The sequence below is a fragment of the Triticum aestivum genome, chromosome 2B, assembly GCF_018294505.1.
Source record: "Triticum aestivum cultivar Chinese Spring chromosome 2B, IWGSC CS RefSeq v2.1, whole genome shotgun sequence".
Classification (NCBI taxonomy): Eukaryota; Viridiplantae; Streptophyta; class Magnoliopsida; order Poales; family Poaceae; genus Triticum; species Triticum aestivum.
The window spans coordinates 781,381,281-781,393,788 of record NC_057798.1 but is presented as its reverse complement, the minus strand read 5'-3'; the positions used below and the strand labels follow the sequence as shown (position 1 = coordinate 781,393,788).

The following is a 12,508-nucleotide window of genomic DNA, read 5'->3' as shown; positions in this document are numbered from 1 at the left end:
GTGGTGGTTGTAGGCGGCGGCGGCCTGCACCTCACGAAATGTTCCTCCCGCTCCTCTTGCACCATGTCAATGTAATGGGCACGGGCCTCGCCGATGGTCATGGTGCAATGCACCGGCGAGGGTGGCGCGGAGGAGGAGCTGGGTGCCGAGAAGGAGGAGAATGGTGGTGCGGAGGAGGGTGGCGTCGGTTCGTCGTCGGCAGCATCCTCCATTGGGACGTCATCGTCCTCCGTCTGCCTGCTGGCCATCCAGTCGACAACAATGGTGGTCATCTCCTTCTTCTGGTCTGACGTCTGCCTGTCCCAGAGAGCTTTGGCGAGGGAGGGATCCATGGTGGGAGTGTTGTGGAGAGGGATCGGAGGTGGATGACTACGGCTATGGCCGGGGCACTGGATTTTATAGCAATGGTGGGCGAAAGAGGGTCGGACGGGTGGCGCAGGAGGAGACACATCGGCAACCGGGTGCCATCAATGTTGGTGACAGGCGGACAGACTGGCAGTCGTCGTGACGTTTGAACGTGCAACAGTCGCTTGCACCAGGAAGCAGCGCGGGCGGTGCTCTCTCGACCAACGTGCCGCTTCAATACCGGCATCGGTAAGCGGTCACATCCGCTCTGGCCGGGCATGAATGCAGGCACTGGCACTCTGGAGCGGCCTAACCAAAAACGCACAGGAGGGGAAGGGTTGTTTGGTGGGCCAGGGCGACTAGAAGCGGGTATGGCATCGGTCCGGACTCCTGCAAACCTCCTCACGTCTGTCTTCAGTTTGTGGGAGAAAACGCGTCCGGACCAGGTGACGGACGAATACAGGACCACGTTTGATGGCTTCCGCTGTACGGACAGCACGATCCGGACGGTTGCGTGGGTTTGAGGATCAGAGTTGGAGATGCTCTAATATTCAGATAGTCTATAAAACAGAGACTGTCCCAACCAACACCGATGACTTAGTCTTTTTTTTTCTTTAGAAACTCGCCATTGTTAGAAGCAAGCCATCTAACTATGTGAGGGTTTGTACAAGTTCAGTTTCTTCACCTTCATTCCAAAGCATATGAGTTTGTCCATAGTATATGGTTCTCCTAATTTAATATTCCTCCGTCCCATATTATTTATATTAATTTTCATTGGTTTAGTACTGTTCTAAACCAGCGAAAACTAATATGTGGCGGAGGGAGTATTATTGAACCCATGTTCTGTCACATTAGCAATAGAAACATTTCTGTCAAAGCATATGTTACAAAGTCTAGAGTAGGATTGAGCAAGTGGTCTATCTCCCACCCACCGGTCCTCTCAAAAACTTGTGCTTTGACTATTTTTTTAAGGATTAGCCCAGTCTTTGCATCAGCATGATGCACACAGTCATCTTTATTAATTATTCATCAGAGCTTAACAAAATGAATACAAGAATCAATCCGTAGCCACCTTCTAGGCGAACAAAATCGCCACACCTACAAGTATACAGATGTGCCATGTCCACATAACAGACACTATCTAATATGTTGGCCTAAAGCCCAGTCGGTCTATGCGTCCATAACGTGCACCACGTGCGCATTAGGATCCACCGCCACCATCTTCCGCCGTCCAGTATTCAGGAGGAATCACTGCATAAATCTTGCCAGTCACATCTACCATCGACGCCATCACGACGCCACACAGTGCCATTTTAGACCTTCCATCAATGGAGATATCAATGGAGACAACATCTTCCTTACTGCAGATTGGATGGAAGATTATTTGAAAGATGAAAAAGAGAAGATTGACAAACCAACTCCAAGCCAAACAAATACTTCACCAAGACCGTCAATGGGAACATGTATGGGTAATCGCAATAAAAAGATCAAAGAGAAGAGGGCCCAACAAGCAAAAGAAGCACATGCAGAAAAGAAGATGAAAGAAGCTCAGGAAACTGCAAGCCGGCTTAAAGAAAAGGCTGGTGAAACATTGGCCATCCTGTCTAGTGATTCAGAGGCTATCAAGAGCTTCACAGGTTGCGATGATGATATCCATCGTCTTACTGAATTGCTTGACTGCAATATCAAGACCATCAAATGCAAAATAAATACAACGGATACTGTGGAAATAGATATCAACACGGGCTGTCGTATTAGTGTAGGAGTCATCTTGAAGAATTTGAGCAACTACGTCAAGGCACCAACCTTACGGAAGGTATGCCTGAACACACCTACTCCTACATGCCACAAGTTTTCAGCAATGAACTTCTGCAGAAAATAAATGTACATGGAAGGTTGGCGCTTGAGTTTACAATTTATCTAATTACGCAACTTAAAAATTTCTCAGATATAAGTATGCATCATGTTATAACATTAGCACCAAAGAAATTTAATGCAAAAATATGAAAATATCTGGTCTCTACAAAAAGACAAGTTGTTATTACCCTACATCTTTTATCTACATGGTATATTTGATCATATGTTCGTATGATTTTCTAGATGCTCATGTTAGAACATGATGCATATTAAATTTCTGAGAATGTTTTAAGATATGTAATTAGGCAATCAGAAACTTACTCACCCATCTTTGCATGTGTAGAATCCTCTTACTGAACTTATTTTAGCTATAATATGTATGTATTTCATTGCAGGTATTCGAACAATTGCTTCCAGTAGAACAAGACCAGCCTTTCACTTCAGGGACCCCCAACAAGCAGCGTGGGGATAGGATGCTGCAAGCGGAGCTGTTATCGCTCGTTGCGGCGATTCGTGCAAACAACAATCTTAATCTTGCAGGAATCTTACTTTCGCAGACGCCGCCGGATACCTTGGAAGACTTTGTGGTGAGGCTGAAGAAGATGGTCAAGGACAACATGTATGCCACCCCTGCATGCCTGGCGATACAAAAGCTTACTTGTGAGCTGGTTATAGAATTCATCAAGCATGATCGAAACGTCGAAAGGATCGACAGACACAATATTGTTGCAACATTACTGGAGGCTTCAGAGGTGATGGACTGTGTTGAGAGCGACATGCTTTTCGCTGGTGTCGATCGTGACTGCTATGGGGTTCCTCTGAAGCCTCTTTCTTCTGTTCTGGCAAAAAATGCCGAAGATCTTTTGGCGCAGAGGAAACAGGCTCTGGGTATCAACATTGTGCCTGCCAGTGCACCAATACCGTGATTGCTGCATAACACAGTATCTTTGCATGTTACAAACACTGGAACGGGCATTGAATTCTTGATGCGATGTATGCTTGTTGTTTTTTCTTCTTTTGTTTCCTTTGCGGATTTGAGGCTTTGTAATATTAACTGGTACAGTGGGCATCAACATTGCACCTGCTGGTGTATCAATTCAGCTTGGAGCTGCCAACTAATGTCCTGCTGAATGTTTATGCAGTTCTCCCTCGTGTTCAGCTACTTCTACTAAAACTTGCCTAATTTTATTTGTTACTAACCATTGTTAATGTTTTTTTTTCTTTTGCGGGAAACCATTGTTAATGTTGACATATGAACTGGCAGAACTCATCTACTGACAGTAAATCTCAGCATACTAGCTTAAGCTGTAACTATCCGATGTTTTTCCTTCAGCAAGAAGTCAGGTGACACTTAGAACAAAACTGAACTTTTTATCCCTGTGGTCTGTGGACACTACACTTCGACGCCACAGCAACCTAACAGATATGTCAGGCAGAGGAGGGGGCAGCCGATCGCTGCAGCGCATCAATAAGTTCAGAAGAGTAAAATCACTGGCAATTAGTCAATCAAGTTGGGGTTTGGACATGCACCTATTTAATCAGGCCTTCCTAGCCAAACAGGGCTGGAGACTAATTCAGAATCCGGATGGCCTTTGCGCGAGAGTTTTGAAATCTAAATATTACCCCAATGGTGAGCTTCTGGATACTGTTTTTGCCTCGGATGCGTCTCCAGTATGGAGAGCCATAGAATTCGGTTTGGAGCTGCTGAAAAAAGGTTTAATCTGGAGAGTGGGGGATGGAAAGAGTATTCAGATCAAGCGGGACCAATGGATACCAAGGAAAGAAGGCCTCAAATCGGCTGCTTTTATTAGAAGGTCCAGGCTGCGTTGGGTTAACCAACTTATGGACACAGAGAGGAAGGAATGGGATGTGAACCTGATCCGCCAAATTTTTCACAGTTTTGATGCAGAGGAAATATGCAAAATCCCCATTCCGAACACAGACACAAAAGATTGCATTGCATGGCATTTTGAGAAGAATGGGATCTTTTCGGTCAGGAGTGCGTACAAGCTTGCAGCCTTCTATAGTCAAAGTGTCCAAACAAATCCCTCGTGTTCGAGCAGAGAGGCTGGGGATCGTAACATTTGGGATCTCATTTGGAAAGCTAAGGTGCCCGAGAAGGTGAGGATTTTTGGATGGAGAGTCGCCACAAATACCCTGGCCACAAAGAGAAACAAGTTTAAGAGAACACTTGAGCTAGAACCCACCTGCAGTATCTGCGGCAATGGAGAGGAAGATGAATTTCACGCCGTGATCACTTGCACAAAGAGCAGGGCTCTCCGTGATGCTATGAGGAAAGAGTGGCCCTTACCTGCAGAGAAATCATTTAGGAACACCGGGAATGATTGGTTGCAGGTGCTCTTGGACACGGAACCAGAGGATACGCGAGCAAAACTGCTGCTGCTGTTATGGAGATGTTGGCACTTGAGAGAGGATACGCTAAGACACAATGGAAGGGAATCAATCATGAGCTCTGTGATTTTTCTGAGGAAGTATGCCGAAGATCTACAAATGGCAGCAAGGACAGGGGATGGGTTCAGTACAAATGCAGGAAGTAGCCCCTCATGTCATATGATACAATGCTCGAAGTGGTCGGGTCCTGTAGGAGATGTTGTGAAACTGAATACAGATGCAGCCTTCCAGTCTGAATCCGGTGTCTCTGCTGCAGGTGCAGTCGCAAGGGATAGGGCTGGACATGTGATCGTGTCAATGAGCAGAAATCTGACCCCTAGCCGAACTGTTGAGGAGGCCGAGGCAAAAGCTGCTCTTGCTGGACTGCGTTCGCTAGCAAAATACTATAGAGGCCCCTTGATCTTGAAACTGGATTGTCAGGCAATCGTAAAAGAGCTGGAAGCCGGGGGGGAGAATCGGTCAGTGTTTCGCTCTGATTAAGGATATTAAACAAGCTCTTGCAATGTTTGCAAGCTCCAGGGTGAACCATGTGGGAAGAGCAAGCAATGCTCTTGCCCATAAGCTCGCCGCGGCGGCCAGAAACGGAGTTGATCAGGAGATAGCTTCCGACGTGCCAGAAGAGCTACAGCAGTTGATGATAGCTGAATTTGTCTCCCCTGCAGAGTAGTTTCCTACTCTTGCTTCTCAAAAAAAAAAAGTTGGGGTTTGGACGCGACCCAGAGTAACGAACTGCAAACTGGACAGAGCAGATTCAGAGTGAATTGATGGAGTTTACCAGGTAGTCCGCATGCCGGCTCGAGCAAGCTGCTGCTGCTTCCCTAAGCGCAGTCGCCGTCCGCACCGGCCGGGGCGCGCGGGTACTGACGGGCGCGCCGCCCGCCGCCGTCAGCCAATGCGCGGCGAGGGCGGGCACGAGATCCCCCGCCACCCTGTGTAGTCGCCACCGGTTTGGGAATCTTCCTTTTCTTTGAAAGGCTTTGAGTATCGGATCTTCTCCTCGGCTTCTTCACGGCCTGTTGAGAGAACTTCACAGCCTGTTGAGAGATATTCTCCTTTACGTTTATGGTTTTCGTATTTTGCTTTATTTTTTTACATTTATTTAAACATAAAATATTAATTACATATTGCAGAAAAATCACTATACAAAATTCTAAAAATGTTGAACAAATATTTAAAAAATGTTGAACGAGTATTAGAAAAATGTTGAACAAGTATTTGAAATGTTTAATAACTATCTGAAAAATGGTGAACAAATATTTGAAAAATACTGTTCAAGCGCTCGGACAATATTGAGCATGTATATAAAAATTTCTCATCATATATTATAAAAAAATGGATTTTTTTATCATACATATAAAAATGTTAATCAAGCATTTGCAAAAATATTGCATAATATTTGAAAAATGTTAATCAAGCATTCACGAAATTTTAAAATGTGCATAGAAAAATATTAACCATGTACTGAATAAATGATGAAAAAAATTTATCATGTATATAAAAATGGTAATAAAGCATTTGAAAAAATGTAAAATAAGTGTTTGAAAATGTTAATCAAGCATTTAGAAAATGTTAAAGCTGTATAAAAAAATGTTGACTATGTATTCAAAAAATGTTAATCTTTTTATTTGATAACTACTAATCAAGCATTTAAATAAAATGTAACACATGTATTAAAAAATGTTGACCACGTATTAGAAAATGTTACAAATGTGTAGGAAAAATGTTGACCATGTATTAAAAAAATATTAATCTTGTGTTTGAAAAATGTGAATCAAGAATTTGAAAAATATCTCAAATGCGTATATAAAAATGTTGACAATATATTAAAAAATGTTAAATTTGCATTGGGAAAATGTTGTTGGCATATAAAAATTTAAAAAAAGAAAATAAAAATGAAACAAAGAAAACCAAAAAATGAAATAGAAAAATAAACCAAAGAAAAAATAAAATAAAAAATAAAACTGAAGAAACAAATGCAAAAAAGGATGAAAGCCCGTTAAATACAATGAAGGAAACGGAAGAAAAACGAAAAGGAGAAACAAAAGAGCAAAGAACATATAACAAAACCAAACAAAAAACAAAATAAAATGAAAAAAAGCAGGGAAAACCAAATAAAAATGAAGAAAGAAGAAAATAAAGAAAAAACCATGAAAAATAAGGAAAAAACGAAGAAAAACATTTTCAAAACTTGTATTTGAAAACAAAGAAAAAATGATAAAAAAGGGGGGGTGGGGAAACAGTGCAAAACCGGACCACGCCGCCTCAAGTACGGCGCGCCATACATTTGATTAGTAATCCGCCACTAGCACCTTTATTTGTTGCTTTGCGAATTACCCAGGAGCCCCGGGAATGAATCACCCCGCACGTTCCTTTTCCTGCAATATTTCTTGTATTAAGTTCGCTCCAATGGGCCGGCGCATCATTGTAGACGCTCGCCACTTCAATCTCGCTTAATGCGAGACATAGCTGTCGCGACAACTTAGCGAACTTCAGATCCTTCATTAGTGAACTGGTCTGGCCCAGAACACGTATCTCTTGGTTAACAATCAGCCTGCCAACGGACTGATCCCTAACTCTGTGCTAGCAGCCGCGGGAAGACCCCGAGGGGGGGGGGTATTGGGAGGGCAAGCGTTCTTCGGAATGACTGAGCGTAAAGGGCACGTAGGCGGTGAATCGGGTTGAAAGTGAAAGTCGTCAAAAAGTGGCGGAATGCTCTCAAAACCAATCACTTGAGTGAGACAAAGGAGAGTGGAATTTCTTGTGTAGGGGTGAAATTCGTCGATCTATGAAGGAATGCCAAAAGCCTGCGCGTAGGTCGCCAGCGAGCAACCAAGCCCACACCCCATCCAATTCCCTATAGAGTTAATGGCCGAGCCCATTCAGTCTTTTATTTCCCACCGGTTTGGGAGGGTTCTAGAACCATTCTTGAGCAGATATTTTTTGTTTTTTCCTCCTCTTTTATTTCTTTTTATTTTTGGACTCCTTTTCTGTTTTTATTCTTTTTCCATTTTATTTTACTTCTTTTCCCTTTTCCTTTAAATTTTCTGAACATCTTTCAAAATTGTGAATATTTTTCGAAATCATGAATTTTACGAATTTGCGAACATTTTATTAAAAATCACAAAAAATTCATGAACAATTTTTATAATGATCAACACTTTTACATTCATTAACTTGTTCACAAATATGGGAACATTTTCTAAATTATGAACATTTTTTAAAACTCGTGAACATTTTATGAATCGGCGAACAATTTTTGAAATTTTGAAACAATGTTGGTATTTCACGAATTTAATTTTTATTATGTTAAAATTATCTTGAAATTCATGCATATATTGAATCAGTGAATATTTTGTGGCAATTAACTTTTTTTTAATTTCTGGGAACTAATTTTGAAATTCTCACCCACTTTTTCCCTTTTTGTGAATTTTTAGAAAATAATGAACATTATTAGAATTTGGGAAATTTTGTTCAAATTCATGAATATTCTCTGAATATGCGAACATTTGTAAGAATTTTGAAAAATTGTTGAATATGCGAACATTTGTTTTTTGAATTCATGATCATTTAATGATTTCTTCCACATTATTTTTCAAAATTCACAATTATTTAGAATTTGGAAAAAAATAAATCACAAATTATTTAAAAAGAACAAAAGAAAATACGAAGAATATAAATAACGAAAAATTAGAGGGTGTCCCGCCCCGCTCATGGGCCGAGCCTAATCCAAACGAGTGAGGGAGGAGGGAGAGGAGCGGAGAATGCTAATGGGCCAGCCGAACTAGCAGCTCCAGCTAGCGGGCGAATCCTATTTGGCGCTGCAGGCGCCCGTTACTGTGTATTTTGCAAACGGGCGCCTGCAGCGCCCCAAGCTGGGCCGGCCCAATTCTTTCCGCAAACTCGCAAAAAATTGTGCAGCGGTCGTCTTCGAACCCACGACCTTTGTGTTAGAAGGGAACGGCACTAGCCATTCGGCTATCCAAGCACGTTGTGAAAAGAATTCATTTTCAGCTTGTTATTTGTTCCTTCCATCGTGGTTTTCCTTCTGGACGTTTGCATTCGGTTTTTCATTTTTTTCCTTGCTTTTCGCTTTTTCTCTTTTTTGAATGCGTGGATTCTTAAAAAAATCATGAACTTTTTTCTTCAAAATCGATGAACCTTTTTTCAGAAATCCATGAACTCTCCCTCATATCCATGAACATTTCTTCAAAATCGGTGAGCTTTTTTCAAATTTTGATTTTTCTAAATATAGATGAACTATTTTGCAAATTCGATGAACTTTATTTCAAATTCAATAAACTTTTTCCAAATTCAGTGAACTTTTTTCAAAAATTTGATGAACCTTTTCAAATTCAATGAACTTTTTTCAAATTTTGATGAGCTTCTTTCAAATTAGATGAACTTTTTTATAAAAATTGTGAACTTTTCTAAAAATCTATGAATTTTTTTTCATTTTTTGTGAACTTTTTCAAAACCAATGAACTTTTCAAGTTGAGTTATATTTAAGTTAGCGTTTTATTAAAAGCAATAACTACAACTGTTTTCTGTTACTGGACACCAATACGAGGTTGGTCTACTGGTTGTCGCGTTCGTTTGTAGACATGAGATAGTGAGTTCGAACCCCATCACTCCCAACGGTTATGTTTCACTTTTTCCTTTGTCAGCAGGTAATGGGCCAGATTCGAACCAGCCCAATCAAGAAACGTGCAGGCGCCAGGTTGTCTAACCGGCGCCGACTAGGGGCTCCCCAGCTAGCGCTAGAACTGTTTTATAGCGAAATGTACGCTCGTCTAATGGACCAGCCCATTTATTGGTTTTTTTTTTCAATTTGATTGAGCACTCGCTCAATGTTCACTCACTCATTTCTTTTGGTTTTTTTATTCCGCTTTCTTTTATTCTTTCTTCACTGGTTTTTAATTTTTTTTGTTTTCGTAGTTTTTCATCACTTTTTTGTTTCTTTCCGGTTTTCATTGATTTTTCTTTCCTTTTTGTGTTTCTTCTTCTTCGCGGCCTCCTCGGTGTGGGCCGATGCCATGGTTGTCGGTTTTCAAGCTCTCTTGGCGCCGGCGGGAGGGCGGTTGACCGTCGTCGGAGAGGCAGATGCTACCCGGAAGCTTTTGGCACTGATGCTTGTGGCCGGTGGAACTTTTTCATCCCTGACCTCTTTTTTGGCGCGGGGCAGTGGCTCGGGGGGGGGGGGGGGGGGGTTCGGCAGCGACAAGCAGGCGGTGGTGCCCGGCGGGTGCCGGAAGGGTCTTGGCTATCTATTCTGATGACGAGGCCGATCACCGGTGGTGATGGCGCCGTGTGGGGGCGGCAGCGACGGAAAGGACGGAACCGCGAGGGCGCGAGAAAGAGGCGCACAACTTTTACTCGGCGCTTGAGTATATTTAGGCGGCTTGGAGGGGGTTTTAGGCGGGGAAGTAAAAATTATACTCCCTTAGGCCTTTTTCGGTTCCGGTTAAATGAGAGGGATTGATAGGTATTGGCAGGGATTAAATCCCATCTAGCTCAAATTCCACCCAAATCCCCTCCATTCCACTCCGATCCACTTGGGGAGTGGCTTAACCGAACAAGGCCTTATAGGTTTTAGGGTTTTGGCTAGGTGCAGCATAGTGGAGTAAAACCAAAATTCTATTTCTCTATAGATTCTTAGGGGATCGGTTAGAGTTGGCCTGAGCGTCTCAATCTCATCAGTCAGTGCTGACAGCGAGCTCAGTCTTGGGCTTGGCACTAAACCACGATGGGAAATAGGAGGCACTAAAAAACGCCTTTGAAAGCCCCAAAAATGCCTTCGATTGTCTAAGGAGGCATTCCAGAAAAATGCTACAAAAACTCGCAAAGGGAAAGATGTATGGCGACGAATGTGGAAAACGCCTCCTATGGTCAGATATTTTGAGGCGATCATCAAGAACGCCTCCAGTTTTGTAGGGCGATTTAAGAAATACCTCGAGTCGTCAAAGCAGGTCCTGGTTGCAGCGCATGCAACTAACTCTGAAGCGTTTCACACTAGAACGCCTTCAAGTTCGTGATGGCGGTTTACAAAACGCCCCTTATGTTGTAACATATTGCGTTATTTCCCGAAAACGCCTCCAAATATGGTGGCATTTTACAAAACGCCCCGCAAACTATAACTATTAAGGCGTTTTCCTGGAATGCCGTTAATCGCCATTGTTTTGAGGCGGTCTTCGGTTGTGCCCTTAAGGCCTTGTACAATGGGAGGTGCTTAGAGAAATAAACCAGGTTTTTCTTAAGCACCGGTGCTTATTTGTACAGGAGAGACGCTTTGCAGAAATAGGCACCGGTGCTTCAGAAAAAACCCGATTTATTTTTTTAAGCATCTCTCTAAGCACTTCCCATTGTACAAAGAACAGACAAGAAAGTGGAGGAAGGTGATTAAAGGGGGAGAAAACATGGAAAGCACCAGGCGATCGGGGAGAAAGCGTAGTCAAGCAAAGACTACTAGCTAGGTCCAAATGTCAAAGTTGCGTCCCTGCGTGAAAAAAAAAACATCTGCATGCATGTAGTAATTGCCAACAAAGTTTGCTTGTGCAACGTGAGAGGGGAAAATACTGCTGTGACTTGGTGGAAACAACCTTCAGACAGAAGAGAAGAACACTGAAATCGATTCAGATTTTAGTTCATGTACTGCTGAAAATACTTTTGTTGCAAGTACTAGTTCTCTGAGACAACCTTGTACATCGATTCAGAGTTTCAGACGCATAAGAAAATTCAGCATGCTGTATGGATTGAGTCGGTGACTGCTGCCGAAAGAGATTCCCTCATGTTAATCTGACAGAATGAAAGGATAAGGCAGGGATAAAGCAGGCGAGTGTGGTGTGGCCTAGTGACAAGTTTTTCTTTCAGATCTGAGCCGATGGACCAAAAGCTAGCGCACAATGCAGAGTGCAAAAGGGACCAAAGCCATAGCAAAGAAATTGCTCCATGCTCCATAACTCAAAAGTGTTAATACTGTAGTACTAGACAATCCCTCTAACCATCATTAGCAACTCATCATAGTACTATCAAACTCCATTCAGTTGTTGCTTTGCCAAAAGTCTTTGTTTGATCAGTCATCTTGGCACCATCATACGGCCATCATAGTCCCAGACAATATTCCCTGTCCGTTCTTAGCCTCACAGTAATCATCTCCCCAATCATCACGACTGGACCTTTTTTTTTGTTCTATTGAGAAATCGATTTCAATTATCAACACAGTGCTGCCTGTTTCTGAATCGATTAGCTTTTGTTTTTCTGGAAACGCAATCGATCAGCACACGATGCTTCAATTACCTCCTTAACCTCCCATCCTAAACCAGCATGACTATGTCTACGTGTGATCCAAAATATCGTTGCTTACGAATTCGATTTCAAATTCAACTGCCAATTTTTAAAATCAAAATCAAAGTTTTCTCTAGGTTCAGTTGAACATTTGAAGTTTTGGAGAAAAATTACTTGCCCAGGTACACAAAGTCGTGTGGCGCTCTGTATGATGATGGTTCGATCTCTGCATATGTTGTGCTTTACACTCGTATGCATAGGAGAAGATCTCCGCGTGGTGCTCGTCAACTAACGTCCCCACCTTCATCATCATCTACTGTCATGACTCATGACGGTCGTTTGTATTGAGTTATGAGCAACCTGGTTGCACTAAGTTATGAACTACTCCCACCATTCCTAAATATAAGTCTTTTTAGAGATTTCACTCATTTTACTCTGTATGTAGTAATATACTTCTATTTAGAAACGAAGGGAGTACCGTGTTATCTATACTGTCATACTCATATGTAATTACTCCCCCCAATCCAAAATAAGCGTCACAATTTTGAACTAAATCGGGGGTATTTTCCGAAATGATCTTATTCATTTCAACTTTTTAATCGCATGTACATTA

At 42.2% G+C, this 12,508-nt stretch overlaps 1 protein-coding gene across 1 annotated transcript; it reads left to right on the top strand.

Annotated features, from left to right (window-relative positions):
- Positions 1 to 324: 324 nt before the first annotated feature.
- On the top strand, positions 325 to 3,356 carry LOC123042701 (uncharacterized). The gene is made up of 2 exons (XM_044465100.1): positions 325 to 2,161; positions 2,598 to 3,356. The coding sequence occupies exons 1-2, from the start codon at positions 1,718 to 1,720 to the stop codon at positions 3,126 to 3,128; spliced, it is 975 nt and encodes a 324-aa protein (XP_044321035.1). The 5' UTR covers positions 325 to 1,717; the 3' UTR covers positions 3,129 to 3,356.
- Positions 3,357 to 12,508: the final 9,152 nt, after the last annotated feature.